A 24,138-nucleotide genomic window follows, 5' to 3' on the forward strand; every position below is an offset into this window, starting at 1 on the left:
TACAGAATGAAGTACTGCTAATGCAAATAAACCCCCTTGGGAGGATGAAGTATCTAAGCAGTAATGCTTAACAAATGTGTGAATTGAAGTCCAGATTGTGGCTGAACATATGTCGGCCACTGTGACTCCCCTCTGAAGAGCTGCGGAAATAGACATGCCCCTCGTGGAATGAGCTCTAAAACCTTCTGGTGGATCTTTCCCGGCCAGTCTGTAACACTAGAGTAATCCAACGAGATATATTTGTTTCGTGACTGCTAATCCCAATTTGGGACCAGTATAACCAACAAAGAGCTGGTTGTCTTGACGTAATCTTGACATTCTCGTAATATAAAAACTCAGAGCCCTTTTTGGGTCGAGTCTGTGCAGTCTCTCCTCCTCTTTACCCAAATGAGGGAGAGGGTAGAAAGTTGGAAGTATTATTTTCTGCGACAAGTGCAAGTCAGAAACTACCTTCGGCAAGAAGGATGGTTTAACTTTAAGGATTACCTTGTCTTTATGAAAAGTAGTATAAGGTGGTTTACATGAAAGAGCCTACAACTCGCTTACCCTGCGGGCTGATGTTAGCGCTACAAGAAGGGCATTTTTCAATGTCAAGAGCCTTAATGGACAGGAATGTAAAGGCTCAAAAAGATTTAAATCTCAGGCCGGGACATGAAATGGTATTGGTGGGAACACATTAGTGAGCCCTTTTAGAAACTGGATGACTAACAGGATTTTGAAATATGAGACCTCCTCAGAGGAGCGCTTCAAGATCGAAAGCGCGGCCACATATCCTTTTACTGTTCCAATCTGGAGCCCCAGATTGGCTAGATGCAGGAGGTAAGAGCACTATGGAAGTGCCACACTGAAAAGGGTCAGTATTCTGGTCTTTGCACCAGTTACTGAATTTATTCCAACAACACCGGTACAAAGATTTTGTTGCTGGCCTTCTGGCGAAAAACAAAATCTCCATTACGTCGTCCAGGAGGTCCCAATCCTAATATTTCAGCCTCTCAGAAACCATGCATGAAGGCTGAGTGTTTTGACCTCTGGATGGAGAACCCGACCTTCCTCTTGCGAGAGAAGATCCTCTCTTTGTGGAAGACGTATTGGAGGGCAGATGGACATGTCCATAAGGTCCGGGTACCACGTTCCTCTGGCCCAATCTGGGGCAATTAGAATCATAGTTTTCTTGAACCTTCTCAACCTCCTGATTACATGAGGAATCACAGGGACTGGAGGGAACGCGTACAGGAGTGGAAATTCCCAGTCCACCACAAACGCGTCCCCTAGAGCTCCTCTTGGGGGAAATTCCCTTGAGCACTACTGCTTGCACTTCCGGTTGGCACCTGTCACAAACAGATCCACTTGAGGGGTTCCCCAAAGGGCGAAGATCTCTTGAAGGACTTCCTGAGCTAGTTCCCACTTGTGGGAGACTGCTCTGCCTGCTCAGAGCATCCGCCGCCGTGTTCTTCTCTCCGGCTATGTGAACTTCTGATAGAGATATTCCTTCTTTTATTGCCCAGAACCAGAGCTGCATTGACTCTCTGCACAGTGGTAGTGACCCTACTCCTCTTCTCTTGTTGAGGTAGTACATGGCCACTGTGTTGTCTGTCATGATCAGGACATTTGTTCCCCGTATCGAGGGCAGAAAGGACATTAACGCTAGTCTGCAACAGGTTGATATGTAGTTTGGACTCCGATGGAGACCAACGACTGATGATTGACAGATCGTTGGCATGGGCCCCCCACCATGTAAGTGAGGTGTCCATCACTACCGTAATCTCCGGCCAAGGTTGCCAAAAACATTCTCCCTTGAGGATATTGTCCTTGCAAGTCCACCATAGAAGGTCCTGAGCCACTCTGCTCGGAACTTGCACAAGGTCTGACATTTTACCCGAAAACTGGCACCGCTGAGTTCTGAGGGCCCATTGAAGGGACCTCATCCTCAGTTTGGACATCTGATCTTCAGGTGTTCCTGGTCCTGTTCGGGCGAACGAGCCCTGATTAACCAATCGTCCAGGTAGGGGTAGACGTGAATCCCCCCTTCTCCTGAGACTCACTGCCACTACAGCCTTCAGCTTCGTGAAAACCCTCAGGCCGGAGGTGAGCCCGAATGGCAGAACTCAAAACTGATAGTGAGTACCACCAACCGCGAACCTGAGGTAATTTCTGTGCTTGAGATGGATTGGCACATGAAAGTAAGCATCCTGAAGGTCCAATGATACCAACCAGTCTTGAGGTTGGAGAGCCTGAAGGATCTGAGAAAGGGTAATCATCTTGGACTTGTCCTTCCTGAGGAATTTGTTCAAATTTCTTAAGTCAAAGATGGGTCTCAGTCCTCTGCCCTTCTTGGGGATGCAAAAGTATGGGGAGTACCAGCCCTTGTTCCTCTCCGCTACATTTTCTATTGCACCCTTCTCTAGCAGGGTTAATATTTCCTGCACAAGGAGCGTGTCTGGAATTTTGGCAGAGCTGGCTCCCAGTGGATGATCTTGAGGCCTTTTTGTACATGGAAGGCAGTAACTTTGGTTTACGGTTTCCAGTGCCCAAGCATCTGAAGTAATGCCCCGCCATACCTTCAGATGTCGGGAAATCCTGCCTCCCACCAAGGTTGTGGGTTAAGGCCTCAAAGTGGTTATGGGGCGGCAGCAGCACATGGCTGAGGGCACAGATGCCGCTACTGGGGCTGATTTTGCACCTCTTCCTTGTCCACCTCGAGGAAGCTTTCTTTGTCCTTTCTGTACGGCCTGTCCTTTTCCACTACCAAATGAGGAGTAGGATCGAAAAGAGAACTACCTCTCCAGGGAGATGACCCTGAATAGTAGTGTTGAGGTTTTCGAATGGAGGCGCTAAGGGACTTAGCTGCCACACTGGAGGTCTGCAGCTTCACCAAACTCATCTGCCTTGCTGCCGAACAACCTTGAACCGTCGAAAGGCATGTTAAGAAGCTTGGCCTGCACATCCTGTGCAAATACTGATTTCTTAACCACGCAAATCTGCGTAGAACTGTGCTCGCAGCCATGGATCTGCTGACGCTGTCAACCGTATCCAAACCTGATTGGAGGCACTCTCCCATCGCCTCCTTGACGTCTTTTACAATATTCAGAAAGCCTTAATTTTCTTCGCCTTCTAGAATATGGTCAGCTGCCCCTTTAATGCAGTCCCACAGGGTATTTGTAAACCTGGGCAGGGTACAGGTGATGTTTGTGGATTTTAGAGCCATACTGCCCAAGGTAAATATCTTGCGGGCCCAAGTGTCCACCTTCTTATCTTCTCGATCAGGGGGTTAGAGGGATAAACTGACTCTCTGGAGGCAGTCGCAGCTTGGATCACCAAACTTTCAGGTGTGGGGTGTTTCCTGAGGTAATCATGGTCAGTAGACGATGGCCTGTATTTTCTAGTGAGGTTTCTATCTACAGCAGAGCTAGATTCAGGTGTTTCCCAATTTGCCCCTACCTCTCTGCAAAGCCCTGTGTAAGGGCAGTACTGGATCTTTGTGCTGCCCCTGATCCAGAATATCGGTCATATCATCTTGCTCGCAGGTTGGCGAGGCCCTTCTCCACCCCATGTAATCAGTCACCCTATTCATGAGGTTTCTGTACCCTGAATCAGTGTGATCCGTAGGGTCAGGTGTAGTAAACTCCAACTCTGGAGACGTATCAACGCCACTGGCAGAGTGGAGGGAGTCGCAGAGATCTTTTAACTTTGACTCAGCGTCAATCAATTCTTCAGGCACATCTCTAGAGCCATACCTGACTCCCCAGGGAGAAACTTCTCCTTCTGAGGCACTTTCCTCCTCAAATACGGAGGACATAGATCTAAAAAAAAAAATCAGACCTAGGTACAGGTTTGTAAATGTTTTCTTTTTCCCCGATTTTAATCGAGGAACTCGACGGAATCGTCGAGAGCGCTGATGGTTTACTCGATGGCGCCATAACCATCGATGTTTTTGGCGTCAAGGTCATCAACGTTTTTTGTCACTTCGACAAGGTCGGAGATGTACTCGATTCTCGAGTTGAAGACTTCAATGCCTTGGCGTCGGGTCGACGATTTCGTTTATCCGACTTGCTACTTGCATAGGTAGCTTTTGACCTGCCTGCGTCGTCCAGGAGAGCGATCAGGGTCATGCTCTTGCGAGGCTCTTTTGAGGGGGTCGAAGCCGCGTTCTCAAAGATTCGCATAATTTTTGTTCGAAATGCCTCCCATTTTCTGGGGGAATCCGATTTGGTCGGACATCGAACCAGCTCTGTGGAGGAGCCTGAGGAGGAAGAGAGAGACCTATGACGTCTCTTTTTTGATTTCTTGGAGGAAGTCTAAGAATGTTCCGATCGACTCCTCGATCTAGACCTCTTCTGGTGTTTATGTCGAGCGGAATCTTTAGATGCCTCTGATTTTTAGAATTTCTTCAAAGAGCCCTTTGAACCATCCTGACCTACCGCTAGCTTACCTTTATGTGCGTTATGCGCTTTCTCTGTCATTGATTGGCAGGAGCAACAGTCGATGGTCCGGTAGTCAGGACCCAGGCACCAAAGGTAAACTCGGTGGGGATCTTTTGCCTCACAATCTTTAGACTTTTTGAACCCCGATTCCAGGGTAGAATCAGTCGAAGACGACATTTTTCTCTTGAGGAAGAAAAACAAAGCGTGCCGTGTCTCGAAGCAAAGCTCAGAAAAACAGAACTGAAACCAACGGGCGCGGCACAAGCTATTTGTACCACAAGTGACGTCGACACGCTACGGCGACCTCCGCGGAACATCGACGCCTCGACCTCGTGCACAGCGCCCTCTACAATTATTAGAGATGAGGAATACGTGGGGGGACACAAGCCATTCCAATGTATGTTCCGTAATAGTTCAAAACGCTCATTCTGCAACGGGTGCAAGCATTTTCTATCAAATTCATATTTCACAAAATGGCTTCTGCAGGTGCCACAAGAGGAAGTGAGAGGGTTCGGATGGTACATTTACATTATACCTATGGACAAAATGAAACAGTTGGTCGTAGGAGAAATTGTTTAATTTCCAAATATCGATGGCGCTAAAGATTTTGGGGGAATGGATCATAAATATAGAAAGGAGGTAATATAGCATTGACATAGATGACAGTGATGGTTTCTACTCTAACGCTTCTTCTGCCAGAAGAAAAATAAAGTCGCCACAAAAGCAAATCAAAACAAAGACTCTTGACACCTCTGTATATTTTCAGAAATTGACTCATTTATAACCACTTCAAATGTTACAGCAAGCTATGGCAACCTTGCCTCCGCATACTCATGAGGACAAGGCTATTAAGAGACAATGTACAATGCCAACAGTGATATCAACCGTAAGATAAAAAGCAAAACTAAACGTACACAGAAACTTTCTCTTTACACGGTGCAGCTTCTTTAGCCAGAAAGAATGCAGTTTGAGTACCACCAAAGCTCAGTTTAACCTGCAGTTCACTAATCAGAATAAATCTTTAAGAGGTCCACCAACAGCAGCTCTCCAGAAGTGTTGAACTACAGCTCATCAGCCATGGCCAGCATGTGCATCAGAAGGGGATTATGAGAGTCCTCGATCAAAACATCTGGAGCACTGCAGGTTGCAGACCGCTGCAGGTTGCAGACCGCTGTTCTACGCCAGGGGGTTGGAACCTTTGGCTCTGCAGATGTTTTGGACTACAAATGCTGTCAACCCTACCCAGCATAGACAATGGTGATGAATCATGGGAGTCAGTTCAAAACATCTGGAGAGCGGGTAGATTACAGACCCCTGGCATGGGTTAGCAACATTTGTAAAGGCAGTTGGTTATTAAACTTTACACCAAGAGAATTTTCACTCTGAGATCGCCCTTATGAAATGGCTAACATTATTCAAAATTAAAGCATCAATATCGCGAAATGATTTGCATCAAACACATTATTATAGGTAATTAATTATTTTCCCCAGAATTTCACTTATTTACCCATGATGCCCATTGAGGCTGAAACGTATCTGAGGATGCTTGCGGTCTCGTGCAGAAGGGATGGGACCTAGCAGTTTTGGCTGGACTTCCCCTTTTGGTGTGGGACTAAGTCTTATTTGCATATGGTCTTTGCTCTTCTGTAATGACTTGGCAGGCTGAAGAACGATTGTCTGGAGGGTTGCCCTAGCAATGCCAGAGGTTAGGATTAGTTCCAAACCTTCCACTAAGCAGCTCTTTGGTTTTGCCCATGAAAGAGCACAACAACAAAGAATCGTAACGAAGTCTATCTGGGCTACTGTGTTCACAAACATTGCTCAGCACAACAGCTGTAATCATACTTGTGAGCCATTGAAAAGACAGGTTTTATGGTACATGGAATCCCGGGCCATAGAGAAATAGAAAAACGTAACACCTGCTTTGAAAATACTTTACTTGACCTTAACTCTGATTACAAAGAACTTCCTTTGACGAGAAGTAACTGCATGACTTGAAGTCAACGGTGAATATTACAGCAACTTTGCACATGAGCAAAACATGTAGTTTTTTTTAGATGGATAGCCACTTTAACACCAAGATCAACACACGCGCTGTATTGAAAATTGTTATTCATATTCATGCAAGTTAACTATGTACCCAATAAAAAGATGGAGGCTGAATATTACACAGTGATAACGCCAACAGTTGCATTCCAGGAAAACACAAGCAGTGGAAGCACAATGTTCTTAACGCTTATATACAATTCCAGAACCTTTTTGAGCCAAACCTGGGGTTAATGAAGCTCTGCAGCGGTTGACCAGTGTGTCAAAGTGAATGTATGTACTTTTACGCATGGACCATTCATACCATCTCAAACAATAGACTTCCCATTCACAAACATGCATTTATTATAGGATTAAAGATTACAAATCCTCCAAGTTATCAGTAGTCTGGAATCCAACATTCAACAGACTGCACACCTTCCGACACGGCAAGCTATACATGAGAATATTCTAAACGTCCTGCATGGCTGAAATAATACAATACTCTCCCAATTCCACTTCACTCCGATACGTTGGTTCGCAGACCAAAAGCAGCATATTTTAGATGCCATTGAACAGATTCCATTTGAGTTTTTCTTCCATTGCAAAAAGAAAAGGAACTCTTACCTTTGGGAATGGTTATCTGACAACCAAGATCATAATCCTGCTGGAGCCGATAAAAAGCTACTTCCTGCAGTCGAGCACGCTCCAGTTCCGACAGGCTTTGTATGGGGACCGACTTGAGTCGTACGCTCCGCCCTGACATGCTGTTCCACGTAAAGTCACCCTGAAAGAAAGCAATGGAAAAGGAACATTTAGAGCGATCCAAATCGAGAACAGGGCTTGTGCAAGGAGACATTTTGGCTAGGACAATACACAACAGGTAGGTCACACAACATAGGAAAGATTGTGGCAGACATCAGCTGTGGAGGGATGGATTTGCAATCATCTGGGAGGGTGGGGGTGTAATGCAATGTTGGGGGAAAGTGTAAGGCAAGATAGCAGCACTACTGAGCAAAACCTTAGGCAAAGCATGAGAATCCTGTGACAACTAGCAACAAAATATATAGTGTCAGGACTGGGAAATACCAGAAGAGTGTACAAAAAAAAATAAGGAGTTGGTGTGGTGGGTGGACGGAGGGCGTTTAGGATTAAAAAAGATTAAACTACAGTGGAAAACATTCAGTACAATTTGCAAGTTGGCATTTGTGCAAGTTTACATTACATCTTGGTATGCAGGAACAATGTGTAACAAGTATCACGTTAGAACTTTAAGTAACTAGACTGCATAACAATTAAAAGGTTAAAACAAAGTTGTGAGGGGATTATGTTCTTGTTCTTAAGGTTTCAAGCTTTCTTCTTTCTATAAATAGAATTGGCAGGGGTATATTTGCACTGACCGGTTCTTGACTTAAAGGTACCCCATCAATTAACATACTTCAAATAGGGGGTACATTTATTCAAAGCAAGCCTCTACATTACCAATGTGCATAATGCATACACATTAAGTCTACATAAAAAACCTTCCAAAATTCCAAGACAAAATACTTTTCAATCACGAATGAGCAGTTTAAAATTACTTCCATCCAACAGCAGCAATTTCGGAGACTGTTTTAAAAACAAATGGTAATTATTAATGTGTACTTAAATTTCTGCCACGTTTCGATCATTTTAGCATCACATTTTACAATGTAATCCTACCTTTTCAATAGTTCCACTTTTTCAATAAATTCCTACTAACAGTAGACCTCTACCAGACGTATTTTGGGATACTCATCATTCATGGAGAGATGTCAATCGCATACAATGTTTCAGATGTGTGACTTTTCACTAGTAAAATGAAGGCCATTGTTACTTGAGGTTCTGGATGAAAATGCCGCAGGAACACACTGAAGGTGCCGTCTAGCCAATCTAGTGGCTCAAGATAGGCATCTCCCAGTCCACCATTTTCCTTTTACCTGTTTCTGCCCCGCCGGTCCACCCATCCTGCTCCTCCTATTTTTGAAACTTCAGTATTCACTGCTCCCTCCTTGCCCGCACACATTTCCATAGGGCTTCATCACCACCTTTCCCATAACAGCCTCGGCTTCGCTGCTTCCTCATCTGCCCAAAACAGTGGTTACGTGTAGCACTCCTGGGGTAAAACCACCATTTTCCTTTCCCTTCTAATGGCGGTAAGCCTCCTCTGTGGACTATACAGGCCTGGTAAAGACTGTTAGTGATGCCCTCCCTTAGTTGGGGACATTACAAAGGGAGGCAGACCATTACCATCCGGTGCGACCTGCCAAAGAAGTTATTAATGCCATATTGTCAACTATCTTCTGACTAATTATATGCTTCCACACTTCTGCAGTTTTGCTTATTTTCTCACTTTCTCCCCATAACATCTAGTGATGACGTTACGGTGGGACACTAAATCCGGGCTGAGCAGGGTGCAAGCTTTTGAAACCAAAACCTAATCACGTCACAATTTCCTTTAAGCAGGCTCATAATTTATTAAATAAAAAAGTGGAAATTCAAAGAGCATGGTTACAAAATGTCACTTGTTCATTCTTGAACAGCGTTAGATACATGCATTAGTGTGTAAAGCTTTCACTGAAAGCCTTTATAAACTACTACTTCATTGAAACGTGTTTATTGCCGTAACGTCACAACAAACAACCAAAATCATTATTCACTGCAGCAGGATCACAAAACAACATTTATAAAACTGTTGGACCCATGTTCAAGAAAAGAGCTTTGTCTAGTCCCAACTCAGGATCTGCTCCTATCCATGCATATGGACCCTCATAGCTCTTCAGGACCTCTCGCCCTCCGCAACAGCAGTTTCTCTAACAAACGGAGATGTGACTGGTCCTGCAAGAGTCCAGATTGACTGGTTGATCCAACAGTGTTGCTTTCTATCTCGAAGTTCAGATAAACATCACAGATAGCTGAAGCATCGCTCATTATCCATTAGATGACTACATCGCTCTGCAGGAGTCCCCTTTTGAAATCATGCAATTCATCACCCAGTAGACCCCAGCAAGTTTCCCATTACGGCTATTAGCACCATGGCCTGAGGTTCGCGATGCCAAAGGATGCTTTTTTGGTATGAAAAACCAGGCCGATGTGTGCCCACGACCAGCATTCTCTCACAGAACTACAAACGAGATGCCAGAGATGAAAATGGTGGAATGGCGCTCCATGTAGAGCCCGTCCTCTATTTCCATGACATTTTTATGTGGAGATCAAGTGATAGTGAAGAAGTGCATGTGTGCAACAAGGAGCAGGGCAGTGTGGGATACATCTAACTGGAATTGGGGGCAAACATTCAATTACTCATATATACACATATATATACATATACAGGCGCACCCCAACACACAGAGCACAACCCCATTTCTTACAAAGAGCCACATTCTAATAGCCAATGGCTACTGGGGAGTGCAAATATTGCACCCCAACTGGGATAATACTGCCTCTTCGCCAGTTTCCAACCCTCAATGTACGTAAACGAGCCTCATTTCGACCACTTACGTAGGAGTAGTTTAAATCTCCCATCTGCAGATCTAGTACTTCAGAACTTGGAAATTCTCGCTAAAAAGTATAAATTCATCTACAAATATTCCCCCCATACTGGGAACAGAATCGGGAAGAACTTACTCTGGTTTTACAATCGCTCGATTTCACTAATCCCTGGGAACCGAATGAAATTGGTTCCTGCTCTCCATCGAATTACACAATGTAGGGTCCCTGTTATTTGCCTTCCCAAATGGCAAGCAGTTAATCTCCACGGATCCACAGGAAATACTTGCGCCTTACAACCTTGCAGGTGATGGTTCCATGTACTGCATTTTCGGGTGAAAATTCATTAACTCTTTCCCCCCACGTCATCTCTTTCACCTACCAAGCAGTCCTGAATGTGACGATCATGCTACATCAGACAGCCTCTGCCGGGGTTATACGGCTGTCCTTTCATGCTTAACAGAAGAGCAGGCAAGGAATGAAATGTGCAGTCATTAAACCATCTTCTGTCTTGCATACGGGCTCGGTGTGAAACCTCAGACTGATCTCTATATCCTGCAGAACAAAGTGTCACCACTATCTTTATACACGTACACGGCAAGGCATAGAGGATTTGATTGAGAATAGTTGTAGCCTTTTTAACCCCGTCACACATCACACATCCATCACACCTTCAAGGTGTAATACCCCAATTTACAATACCCTCAATAGCACAGCTCTAAATATGAAGGGCAACATGACCTACACGTCCAGTCTCCAAATATACAATAAAACTCATGATGGCATCGGCATTCCATGGAATAGCTTCTGTCCAGTTATCTGTCCCTTCCCAATCCAATTAGAAAGCAAAGTCCACAAACTGCAAATAGTAATGGTTGTGTTAACTGCAAGAAGATGCATAGCAGGAGTGCGCACTCAAGTCTTATGCATGGCGATAGTGCTGAGTTTGGTAGACCGATCTTGTATGGATTCTATCCCATCATATTTCTCTGTATCAAATACGAAGAACGGATTAATAGTTTGAAAATTAGCAAATCCATGGGCATCACTGTTCAGGTTGGTTGTAGTTGAGCACAAACATTAACCCCAAATGGCACATTGTTGATATTTACTGGCGCTGTACAGAGTTCCCAAGTAAGAAGTGAACATAAAGCAATTAGATGTCAGTATGGAGTTTTGAAAATAAATGTACATTATCTGACTGTCTCCAGACACAATTCCATTGGAAGTCTGTCTCCTCGTCTTATTTTTCTTGAATGTTGGGATCATTAGTAGTCATCCTCTGATCATAGGTACCAATTACCTCCAAGGGTGAGGGATGGTCTTGTGGACGAAGCAAACAGAATAAGATCTACTTGACATTAGCAGCAAGAGTGCTGCAACAATTACTGCTAAGATATGATAAATTATTATGGTGCAAGTGAGGATGTTGGCAGCAGAATGTTGCCCCCTTTGAAGAAAAAGTCAAGATTTGGCTGGACGACCCATGTAGATACTATTATCAGATTAGAGTCTGGGTGAAAAATAACGCAGTTCACAAGTGGTGTATGTTAAGGCTGGTAAGGGAAAATCCTTCACAGCATATGTAGATATAAAGCATCTGGTGCAAGGAAACCATCCAATTGGCTCCTTCCAACGCCAGAGTGAATTCTTCAATATATTCCCACATTCACTACTCACCAGGCTCCATACTGAAGCGTCCCTTTTCCCATCCTGCAACCACACCACTTGGTGCCATACCCCTCTGGATTTGCATACCCACCTCAATATAGGCACCCCGGCTGCTTCCCCCCAATGCACCCAAACCCTGCAGGCACCTGCAGCCAGTCCATCGTTTTGCCACTGCCTCCTCCACTGTCAGACATCACCATGCAGAGCAACAATAATTTTGCTCCAGAGCCCCTTTCATATGCCATGGGGAGCCTAGTAAAATTCCGTTTGGTGAACTGACACCAGGCTGCATGTGCCCAGTTCTTCAAAAATTATATTAAAAATGTTTTACAAATACACTATTACACCCTGGGAAGCATGACAGGGTGCGTTATTCACGAGGCTCGGCGGCGAGAAAGAGCAGCAACGGCCATCATCTAGATAGAACAACCCGAACCTCAGCTGGCGGGCTATTACTGCCTATGTCCGACCCCAAGCCCAGATGTTATCACGATAGAAAAGAGCAAGTTACTTACCAACTGGTAACGTTCTTTCGATTGGATGTTCCTCCAACGTATTCCTCATCTTTGATGTATTCCATCCAGCTTCAGCTGCTTCGGAAAAAAAATTTGGCAGCGGGCGCCGTGCGTGAATGTCGTCGAGGGTCCCTCGAAGGCCTCCATCGAGGGTGACGTCATCGGGTGTTTAAGTAGCACGCGCTGTGCACGTTGGCCTCAGTTCTGTTTTTCCCCCTTTCATTATCGATTTTCCACTGTGCAGACTGTGCCGGTAGACAGGTATTTTGCCTTGTGAGAGTTGGGGAGGCAATAGCCTGGGAAAAGTCTACCGAGGGGTAGGTTGGGAGGGCGATGAGGAATACTTTGGAGGAAAATCCAATCGAAAGAACGTTACCAGTTGGTAAGTAACTTGTTCTTCGAGTGGATTGTGTCCTCCAACGTATTTCTCATCTTTGATAGACTCTCAAAGCAGTAAGGATAATTCTTATGGAGGAGGGATTAGATTTTTTCAATATCTTCAGATGGCTGAGTATAGGACTGCTCTACCAAAATGTAGCTCCTTAGATTGGGAAGCATCTAGGTTGTAGAATTTTGAAAAAGTTTGCAGCGATGACCAATGCGCTGCTTCACAAATGGACATTATAGGAACACCTCTTTGCAGGGCTATAGACGAAGCGATTCCCCTGGTGGAATGAGCTCTTAGACCTTCTGGTGGGTCTTTTCCCGCCAGTCTGTAGCATTCTGAAATGCAATGCACAATCCAGCATGATATTGTCTGTTTTGTTACTCATCGACGCAATCTTTTTCCTGTGTAGCCGATAAACAGTTGGCTGTCCAATCTAAGCCTAGAAAGCCTAGAGATATAAAAGCTTAAAGCTCTTTTTGGATCCAACCTGTGTAATCTTCCCTCCTCCTTACTAGGATGGGGTGGAGGATAGAATGCATGTAACACAATTTTTTGATTTAAATGAAACTCAGATACCACTTTTGGTAAAAATGAGGGTTTAACCTTCAACGCAACTCTGTCCTTATGGAACACAGGATAGGGTGGCCCAGAAGACAGTGCCTTGAATTCGCTCACTCTTCTTGCAGATGTTAAAGCAACTAGGAAAGCATTCCATGTTAGTAATCTTAATGGACACGTGTGAAAAGGCTCAAAAGGAGCACACATTAAGAATTTTAGGACCAAATTGAGATCCCAAATCGGTACTTGAAATGGGTGAGGAGGAAACACATCAGTGAGTCATTTTAAGAATTGTACTATCAAAGGAATTTTGAAGTAGGAGCATTCTTCCGACGAGCGCTTGAAGATGGAAAGCGCCGCAAGATAACCTTTAATGGTTCCAACATTCAGACCTCTATGTGCTAGGGTCATAAGAAAGGATAGTACTTCCAGACTAGAACATAGAAAAGGATTGACATTCTTTTCTCTGCGCCAGTTGCAAAACTTTATCCAACGGCAACGGTATAGAAACTTTGTTGCTGGTCTTCTTGCCAAAAGCAACACCTCCATAACGTCATCTGGAAGGTTCCAATCCCTGTATCTCAGCCTTTCAGATACCAAGCATGAAGGTTGAGCGTTTTAACCTCTGGATGGAGAACCTGACCCTCCATTTGAGAGAGAAGGTTCGCTCTCTCTGAGGAAGACGTACTGGAGGACAGATGGACATGTCTAGAAGGTCCGGGTACCACGTTCGCCTGGCCCAATCCAGGGCAATTGGGATCATGCGGCTGCCGAAGCGTCTCAGTCTCCTGATGACCTGAGGAATGACGGGAATCGGAGGGAACGCATACAATAGTGGGAAATTCCACTCCACCACGAACGCGTCCCCCAGGGCTCCTCTCAGGGGAAATTCCCTTGAGCAATACCTTTCGCACTTTCTGTTGATACCGATCGCAAATACGTCTACCTGAGGGGTTCCCCAAAGGGCGAAGATCTCTAGAATGACTTCCTGAGCCAGTTCCCATTCGTGGGACACTGTGCTCTGCCTGCTCAGAGCATCTGCCGTCATATTCTCTTCCCCGGCTAGGTGAACTGCCATTAAAGAGATTCCTTCTTCAATTGCCCAATACCAGAGTTGCATAGCCTCTCTGCACAGAGGTAGTGACCCTACACCTCCTCTTTTGTTTAGATAATGCATGGCCACTGTGTTGTCCGTCATTATCAGGACATTCTTCCCTCTGACAGATGGCACGAAAGCCTGCAGCGCTAGTCTGATTGCTCTCAGCTCCAGAAGAACAAGTTACTTCTTACCTTGTAACATTCTTTCAATGGGATGTTCCTCCGACGTATTCCTTATCTTAGATATCTCCTTCCATGTTTGCTGGCCGCGGAAAATTTTTCTCTAGAGGGCGCTGCGCGTCAATGTCCGCCGAGTTGATGTCCCTCGACAGCCGCCGTATCGACGTCGACATCATCCTGCCTATAAAGGCCGCGCGCAGCGTCTGTTGCTCAGTTCCGTTTTGTAGCCCACAGTTTTTCTGTCTGGACTAGACTAATCACCCTGAAGGAGCATAAGCTGCAACAACAAGGGAAGTAGTACTGCAGGGATGGATGGGAGGGTCGATAAGGAATACGTCGGAGGAACATCCCAGCGAAAGAACGTTACAAGGTAAGAAGTAACTTGTTCTTCGAAGGGATTGTGTCCTCCGACGTATTCCTTATCTTAGATAGGCTCCCATAGCAGTATTCTGTTATTGGAGGTGGGAGTACTGACTTCATGCTTCCTTTTATTGATGAGTAGAGTGCAATACTGCCCTTCCAAATCTAGTCTCTTGACTGGAGGAGGAATCCATGTTGTAAAATCGTGTAAAGGTATGGATGGACGACCATGTGGCAGACGCACATATGTCTTTAATCGGCACTCCTCTTTTGTGGGCCGATGAAGCTGCAATACCTCTGGTCGAATGAGCCCTAAGATTTTGAGGGGGCTCTTTTCCTGCCAGTTTATAACATTCCAAAATGGCTAGAATGATCCATCTGGAAATGGTCTGCTTAGTTATCGGTAACCCCAGCTTGTGACCTGCATAGCGTACAAACAGCTGGTCTGCTTGTCTTATCCTGGCCAGTCTACTGATGTAAAAACTTAAAGCCCTTCTAGGGTCCAGCCTGTGTAACCTCTCTTCCTCTTTTCCCGGATGAGGAGGAGGATAGAAAGATGGCAGGGTAATCTTCTGAGTGATATGGAATTCAGAAACCACCTTTGGGAGGAAATAAGGCTTCACTTGCAGGGCAACTTTGTCTTTGTGAAAGATTGTATGAGGGGGTTTACAAGAAAGAGCTTGTAACTCGCTCACCCTTCTAGCAGATGTAAGTGCTATTAATAAAACTGTCTTAGGGGTAAGAAATCTTAACGAACAAGAATGGAGTGGTTCGAAAGGTGTGCCCATCAGGAAAGTTAGGACTAAGTTTAAATCCCATAGGGGAACCTGGAATGGTCTTGGGGGATAAACGTTAGTTAACCCCTTTAGAAACTGTATTACCAAGGGTAACTTGAAATAGGATGGTTCTTCCGCAGTGCGCTTAAAGATGGATAGCCCTGCGAGATAGCCCTTAATGGTGCCAACTTGAAGGCCTGAATTCGCCAAATAGAGTAGGAAGGACAAAACCATTGGTGTACCACATGAAAAAGGGTCGATATTCTTTTCTCTACACCAGCTGCAAAATCTGTTTCAACGGCAGTGGTATAAAGACTTTGTTGCTGGCCTCCTTGCTGAAAGCAACACCTCCATAACATCATCAGGGAGGTCCCAATCCTTGTACCTCAGCCTTTCAGAAGCCAAGCGTGAAGGTTTAGGGTTTTGATGTCTGGATGGAGAACCTGACCTCCCTTCTGTGAGAGTAGATTCTCTCTGAGTGGAAGTCGAATTGGAGGGCAGATGGACAAGTCTAGAAGGTCCGGGTACCACGTTCTCCTGGCCCAATCCGGGGCAATTAGGATCATGGTTTTCCGGAATCTTCTCAACCTCCTGATCATTTGAGGAATGACAGGGACCGGTGGGAACGCGTACAGAAGCGGAAACTCCCAGTCCACTATGAACACGTCTCCCAGAGCTCCTCTCGGGGGAAACTCCCTTGAGCAGAACAGGTCGCATTTCCTGTTGAGGCTGGTGGCGAACATATCTACCTGAGGGGTTCCCCAAAGGGCGAAGATCTCTTGAAGGACTTCCTGAGCTAGCTCCCACTCGTGGGAGACTGTGCTCTGCCTGCTCAGAGCGTCCGCTGTCAAGTTCTTCTCTCCGGCTAGGTGAACTGCCGATAGAGAGATTCCTTCTTGGATTGCCCAAAACCAGAGCTGCCTCGCCTCTCTGCACAGGGGTAGTGATCCTACGCCTCCTCTTTTGTTGAGGTAATGCATGGCCACCGTGTTGTCCGTCATTATCAGGACGTTCTTCCCTTGTACAGCTGGCAGGAACGCCTTCAGCGCAAGTCTGATGGCTCAAAGCTCTAGTCTGGACTCCGATGGAGACCAACGACCGCTGATGGTCAAGTCGTTGGCGTGGGCTCCCCACCCAGTGAGTGAGGCATCCGTGACTACTGTTATCTCCGGCCAGGGTTGCCAAAACTGTTCTCCTTTCAGAATGTTCTCCTGACAGGCCCACCACTGAAGGTCTCGAGCCACCCTGTCGGGAACCTGAAGAAGATCTGTCATTCTTCCTGAGAATTGTGACCACTGAGTCCTCAGTGCCCACTGGAGGGATCTCATTCTCAGGCGAGCCTCTGGCACTAGGAAAATGCAGGATGCCATGAGGCCTAGCAACCTCAAAAAGTCGAAGGCTGGGAGACGTTGGGCATTTTGGAACTTGGTAACCATCTGTAGAATATCTTGAGCCCTCACCTCTGGTGGTGAGGCTTTTCCCAGGGAAGTGTCCAGGATTGCTCCGATGAACTGGAGTCTCTGCGATGGTATCATTTGTGACTTCTTTAAATTGAGGGAGAAGCCCAGTCTGTGAAGGGAGTGGCAAACGTGATTTAGCTGGATCTGAGCTTGTTCCGAAGACACAGCCCTGATCGACCAATCGTCCAGGTAGGGGTAGACGTGAATCCCTTCCCTCCTTAGACTTGCAGCCACTACCGACATTAACTTGGTGAAGACCCACGGGGCGGAGGTCAGCCCAAATGGCAGCACTCGAAATTGATAATGAGAGTTGCCAATTGCGAACCTCAGGTATTTCCTGAATTTGAGATGGATAGGCACATGGAAATAAGCGTCCTGAAGGTCCAGAGATACCAACCAGTCCTGGAACTGAAGGGCCTGAAGCATCTGAGAAAGAGTTACCATCTTGAATTTGTCTTTCCTGAGGAATTTGTTCAATTCTCGCAAGTCCAAGATGGGTCTCAGTCCTCTGTCTTTCTTTGGAATGAGAAAGTAAGGGGAGTACCAGCCCTTGTTCCTCTCCGCTACAGGTACCGGTTCTATGGCACCTTTCTCTAGCAGGTCTAAAATTTCCTGCAAGAGGAGCGGACCTGGAGCTTTCTGAGAGCTGATCCCCAGTGGATGACTCTGAGGGATGCGTAGGAGAGGCAGGCAGTAACCTTGGGCAACTGTTTCTAATGCCCAAGCATCTGACGTGATAGCCTGCCATTCCGCCAGATGTTGAGTTAACCTGCCTCCTACAGGTGTCTTGTGAGGGAAGTCCTCAGAGTGGTTTTGGGGCGGCTGATGCAGATGCCGATGGTAAAGAGGCACCTGCTGTTGCTGCGGCTTTTGAATATCTACCCCGTCCACCTCGGGTAGTTCTTCTTTGTCCCCTTTGAGCCGGTCGTCCTCTACCTCTTCCGAATGCGGAGTAGAAGCGAAAGGACTTGCCCCTCGCAGAGGTTCCTGTGGGACGAAAAGGTGTCTGACAGATCGCAGCGCCTAGGGATTTTGCTGCTGCCTTTGATGTTTGCAGTTTTTCTAGACTGTCATCCGCCTTTTTCCCAAACAAAGAAGAGCCATCGAATGGCATGTTCAAGAGCCTGGCTTGCACATCTGGGGCAAAACGAGACTTTCTCAACCAAGCGAATCTCCTGGTTGTTGTACTTGCCGCCATTGCTCTGCTGATACGGTCAGCCGAATCAATGCCCGTCTGGAGGGATTCGCACATAGCGTCTTTACCGTCCTGTATGATATTTAGGAACGCCTCCCTTTCTTCTCCCTCCGGGATGCAGTCAGCCGCTGTAGAAGCACACTCCCAAAGTGTATGGCTGAATCTAGCAAGGGTGCAAGTAGCATTAACAGATTTTAACGCCATGCTACATGTCGAAAAAACTTTCTTTGCCATAGCATCATATTTCTTATCGTCCCTGTCCTGAGGGACGGTAGGGTAAGCAGTCTTGACATCAGTAGAAGATGCTGCTTGTACCACCAGACTTTCTGGGGATGGGTGTTTTGACAAAAACTCCGGGTCTGCAGAAGATACCCTGTATTTAGTAGACAGTTTTTTATTTACTGCCTGAACGACATCTGGGGTTTCCCAGTTCGTCATGATTTTCCTCTGAAGAGCTTTATGAAAGGGCACTACAGGATCCTCCTGTGGACCTTTATCAAGAATATCCGTAAGGTCATCTTGTTGGAAAGCCTGTGAAGGTGTTGACAACCCCATAAATTCTGTGATCCTGGCCATTAAGGCTGTATAATAGGGGGTTTCAGCATGCTTCCCCGGGTCTGGCCTAGCGATCTCCACCACAGGGGAAGTGTCTAACCCACTTGCCTCATGTAAGGAATCATGGAGATCCTTTAACCTGCATTCTTCTGAGGATAACTCCTCTTGGACTGGGGTTGCAGGTCCCTGCAACTCAAATGTGTCTTCTTGTTCAGATAGTTCTCCCTCTTCCATAATTGAGGACATAGTTCTCAATTGTTCTGAACTCACAAAGGGTGTGAAACCCATCTCCAAGGCAGAGGGTGCCAAACTTCTTGTAATTGGCCTCAAAAACGTCGATGTCGTCGACGCCGACGTCGAAGGCTTCGGGCGTGGCGTCGAAAACAAAGGCAGAGGCCTCGAGGTCCTCGGCAGAATTGGGATTCTGCTCGAGGAAGTCGACAATCTCGACGCCATCGTCATCGAGGACCTGGGGATAGCCACTGGGTGCGTCGCAACCGTGACTTTCCTTGGCGTCAACGCCGGTGTCGAAGATGGCGTCGAGTCGACAGACCCTTGTGTCGAAGGTCCCTTCGACAACGGCGTCGAAGACACCGACCTCGGCGTCGACGGAACCTTCGAAGAAGGTTTCGAGGTCATAGCCTTACTCGAGGGTTCGTGATGCGCTCGAGAAGCTTCCTTCGCCGGGTACTGCGACTCGCGGCGTTTTTGACCTTTGGGTCTTTCGACCAGAGCATCGCTCTCAGCAGTCTTCGAGGGGGTCGAGGCCGCTTTCTCGAAGACGCTCATCATATTTTTGCGGAATTCCTCCCATTCAGCCCGGGAACTATGTTTCGTGCGGCAAGGGATTCTCTTAGGAGAAACAGAGGAAGAGGAGGACGGAGAAGGGGATCTTCGACGTCTCCTCTTCGAGTGCTTCGATCTCGAGGAGTGATGGGACCCACTCCGAGACCTGGAGCGTGAATGGTGACGAGGAGACGAATGTCTCGACTTCGTTGAGGAAGAAGAAGCTTTTGAAGTCTTACCCTTCTCCAGCTTCCCCCTACGCTCCTTCAGGGCCTTAGCTGTCATGGACATACAGTCCTCGCACTCCGAACAATGGTGTTCAGCTCCCAAACACCACAGACAAACTCTGTGAGGGTCAGTCAGCGACATCTTCTTCCCACAGTCTCAGCATTTTTTGAAGCCGGACCGAGGGGTTGTCGGTTCCGACGAGGAAGCCATTGAGTATGGATCGAATATATCTCGAGGTGAATAGGATAAATTATCTACGAAACTGAGCAACGATATTCCGAGGCACTGAGTAAGCGCGGAAAAACGGAACTGAACAACGGATGCTGCGCGCGGCCTTTATAGGCAGGATGACGTCGATACGGCGGCTGTCGAGGGACATCGACTCGGCGGACGTCGACACGCAGCGCCCTCTAGAGAAAAATTTGCCGAGGCCAGCAAAGCTGGAAGGAGATATCTAAGATAAGGAATACGTCGGAGGACACAATCCCTTCGAAGGTTGATGTGTAGTTTGGACTCTGATGGAGACCAACGACCGCTGATTGTCAGATCATTGGCATGAGCTCCCCACCCCTTGAGTGAGGCGTCCGTCACTACTGTGATCTCCGGCCATGGTTGCCAAAAGGGTTCTCCTTTCTGAATATTCTCTGAACAAGTCCACCATAGAAGATCCTGACAAACCTTATTCGGAATCTGGACAAGATCCGTCATTCGACCTGAGAACTGGGACCATTGAGTCTTTAGAGCCCTTTGAAGGGATCTCATTCTCAGGCGTGCCTCTGGCACCAGAAAGAAGCAGGATGCCATGAGGCCGAGCAACCTTAAGAAGTCGTAAGCCTGAAGATTTTGGGCGTTTTGGAATTTGGAAACCATCTGAAGAATGTCTTGAGCCCTCGACCTGGGAGGCAAGCTCTTTCCCAGGGATGTGTCTAACACAGCTCCTATATATTGGAGCCGTCGCAAAGGTGTCATTTTTGACTTCTTGAAATTGAGGGAGAAGCCCAGACTGTCGAGGAAATGGCAGGTGACTTTCAGGTGATCCAGTGCCTGTTCGGCAAATCGTGCTCTGATCAACCAATCGTCCAGATAGGGGTAGACATGAATCCCCCCTCTCCTGAGGTGTGCTGCCACTACTACCATCAATTTGGTGAAGACCCTTGGGGCGCAGGTCAATCCGAATGGTAGGACTCGAAACTGATAATGTGAGTCGCCAACCACGAACCTCAGGTATTTTCTGTGCTTGATGAATCGGCACATGAAAATAAGCATCCTAGAGGTCCAATGACACCAACCAGTCCTGAAGTTGAAGGGCCTGAAGGATCTGAGAAAGAGTGACCATCTTGAACTTGTCCTTCCTGAGGAACTTGTTCAAGTTTCTTAAGTCCAGGATGGGTCTCAGTCCTCCATACTTTTTGGGGATCAGAAAATACAGGGAGTACCATCCCATGTTCCTCTCCGCTGCAGGTACCGGTTCTATAGCACCTTTCTCCATCAGGGGTAGAACTTCCTGCTGTAGAAGCGGGTGTCTCCCTGGTGGATTGCTTTAAGGTTGCGTTAGAAAAGCAAGGCAGTAACCTTGGGCTATTATTTCTAGAGCCCAAACATCTGAAGTAATGGCTCGTCATTCTTGCAGATTGTCATACCATGTAGTACCTGGCGTTTGTGGAGCCGATGGCGACGCGGACTCTAGTTTCGTTCCGTTCAGCCTCCGCTTAGCCACGCCCCCTTTTCCTGTGTTTTCTCCCTTCTGCCCTGATTCCATTGGTTGTGACGCTCCCCGACTCGGAGTCTTTACCAGCCCCTTCCGGGTCGGGGATGCGTCGCAACGCTTCCGGGTTTTCGTACCTACAGCATCTTGCTTGCTGTTCCCGTTCGCTTCCCTTTTGTCCGTGCCTCCTGCACTTTCCCCTGAGAAGTAATCCGCGCCTTCCTGGCGACTTTCCTCCCGTTCTGGTTCCCCACTGAACCGGTCTTTTCTTTTTCTTCTTTCCCGTAATTCTCTTGTACCCACCTTCTCCTTCTCCTTCCAACCTCTTACCTCCCTTCCTCCCTTCTTCGTTCTACACTTTCCTTTCTTCCCTTTCCTGTTTCCTTGTTTTCTCTTACTCTTCTTTCGGGGTTTCTTCTCCCGCCATACTCTCCTGTTTTCTGTGTATCTCTGCCCTTGCCCTACAGTGTACCGGATCCTTGCCTGTTTCTCTGGACTGCCTCTTCTTGCCGTTTTGGATACCTGTCTATTTGCTTACAGTGTACTGGATCCTTGCCTGTTCTTTGGACTGCCTCTTCTTACCGTCTTGGATACCTGTCTATTTGTTTACTGTGTACCGGATACTTGCCTACCTTTTTGGACTGCCTTTGCTTACCGTTTGGGAAACCTTGATCTACTGCCTTTCCTTGGAACCTTTCCACGGAGTACCCCAGATCTCCTGTTCTACACACCTTTCCGGAGATTCTCAGTTGTACCACAACCAACGAACATTGTAGTATTCAGGGGTTTTTTGTGCCTCATAGGCTTTTTCCCCTCCTGGGCGATTCCGGAGGGGAGCCCCCCTAGTCTTCCTTATTGGAGACACGGTGGCTTCCTTTCGGGGTCGTCTCCATAAAAAAAAGGAACCTTCAAGGAGAAGAGAAAAGAAGGGTACCTGGAAAGAAGAAGAAGGTGAGGAGTTAGGGGAGGGGGTAACCTCAGAGTCTGATTCCTCTGACAAAGAGATCACCGATTCCGTTGACACAGATGCTGTGACAGCCTGCCTCCTACAGGTGTTTTGTGATGCAAGTCCTCAAAGTGGTTTTGTGGCGGTTGCTGCAGCCGCTGATGGCAAAGAGGCTGTAGCTGGAGCTGGCTTTGCACGTTTTGCTCATCCACCGCGAGTGGCCTTTCTTTGGCCCCTTTGACTGGCCATTCCTCTTGTTCTTCCATATGAGGAGTAGTAACGATAGGATCGTCCCCTCCAAGATTGATTTGTCGCACGAAAGGGCTGAGGTTGCCTGATAGCAGCTCCCAACGACTTAGCAGCTGCCTTTGAGGTCTGCAACCTCTCAAGGCTCTCGTCAGCCTTGCTGCCAAAAAGGTGAGACCCGTCAAAGGACATGTTCAGAAGACGGTTCTGTACATCTGGTGCAAAACCCGACTTCCGTAACCATGCAAATCTACGTATTACTGTGCTAGTGGCCATGGACCTGCTCACACTATCAACAGTGTCCAAACCAGATTCAAGGGATCCCTGCATAGCTTCCTTTCCATCTCTAACAATGGCTAGGAATCCTTCCCTTTCTTCCCCTTCTGGTATGTGCTCCGCCGCCATTGCAATGCACTCCCAAAGAGTGTACGAAAACTTTGCCAAGGCACAAGTGGAGTTCGCTGATTTTAATGCCATGCTCCCAGCTGAAAATACCTTCCGTGCCCAGCCATCCACACGCTTATCGTCCCTGTCTGGAGGGATAGACGGGTACGCAGGTTTGTGAGAAGCTGTGGCTGCCTGTATGACCAAACTTTCGGGAGTGGGATGTTTAGACAGATCGCTGGGGTCTCTACTGGCAGGGCGGTATTTTGAAGTAAGGGATTTATTCACTGGCGGAATAGAATCCGGTGTCTCCCAATTTTTGGCCAACCTATTTTGTAAGGCCACATGGAAACGAAGAATTGGGTCTTCGTACGACCATGGCTCAGTATGTCTGTAAGATCATCTTGGACAAATTGGGCTGTAGGCCTGGCCCATCCCAAATAATCTACTACCTTAGTCATTAACTCACGGTATGATGGATTGGCATGTTCACTTGGCTCTGGTCTACCAAATTCATTTTCTGGGGACGTATCAATACCACTTGCATTGTGCAATGATTCAACCAAATCCTTCATCCTGCTTTCCTCTGAAATCAGGCTTTCGTGAACATTTAGAGTACCAAATTCAAGCCCAAAAGGTTAATTTTCCTCATCAGATCTTGCTTGTGCCTCAAAAATTGAGGTCAGGGATTTGAAACACTCCTTCCTAGGCAGAGGCTTGAAAACCTTCTCTGTAGGAGGTAAAGGAGGAGTGCTAATGGGTCCTGAATACAACATAGGTGTTTTAGCCTTTTCTTTCTCTCTTCCTAGCTGATCTTGTCGAGCTGGATGTTTCGGCGTCAAGGGCTTCGGCGTCGATGTTGACAAAGGCGTCGATAACGTCGACGTAGTACCCGACTTAAACGGCATCAGCTTCGAGGGCGTCGAGGCACTCTTCGAAGATTTGCCCTTCGAGGTATGTTCAGTCTCGGACAGCGTCGATGACCTCGAGCGGTCGACTCGACTCGAGCAATCTTTTTTGCTCGGCGTCCTAGAAGGTTCTCTATCCTTTCTCCTTCGATCACCCGGGCTCGAGGGCGCGCGAGTGTCGGAGCGATAACGCTCCAGGCCGGCTTCCGAGGAAGGCGCGGACCGA

The 24,138-nt window shown here is 47.0% G+C and overlaps 1 protein-coding gene across 2 annotated transcripts in view; it reads right to left on the reverse strand.

Moving 5' to 3' along the window:
* ARHGAP6 (Rho GTPase activating protein 6) overlaps positions 1 to 24,138 on the reverse strand; it is a 2,190,479-nt gene that overhangs the window by 1,348,393 nt on the left and 817,948 nt on the right. For both annotated transcript variants that reach the window (XM_069639186.1, XM_069639187.1), the window contains exon 2: positions 7,074 to 7,233. In XM_069639186.1, coding sequence (XP_069495287.1) covers positions 7,074 to 7,233 — 160 coding nt within the window. The remainder of the gene's footprint in view (positions 1 to 7,073; positions 7,234 to 24,138) is intronic.

Source organism: Ambystoma mexicanum, chromosome 7q (genome assembly GCF_040938575.1).
Source record: "Ambystoma mexicanum isolate Mex_15411 chromosome 7q, UKY_AmexF1_1, whole genome shotgun sequence".
Taxonomy (NCBI): Eukaryota; Metazoa; Chordata; class Amphibia; order Caudata; family Ambystomatidae; genus Ambystoma; species Ambystoma mexicanum.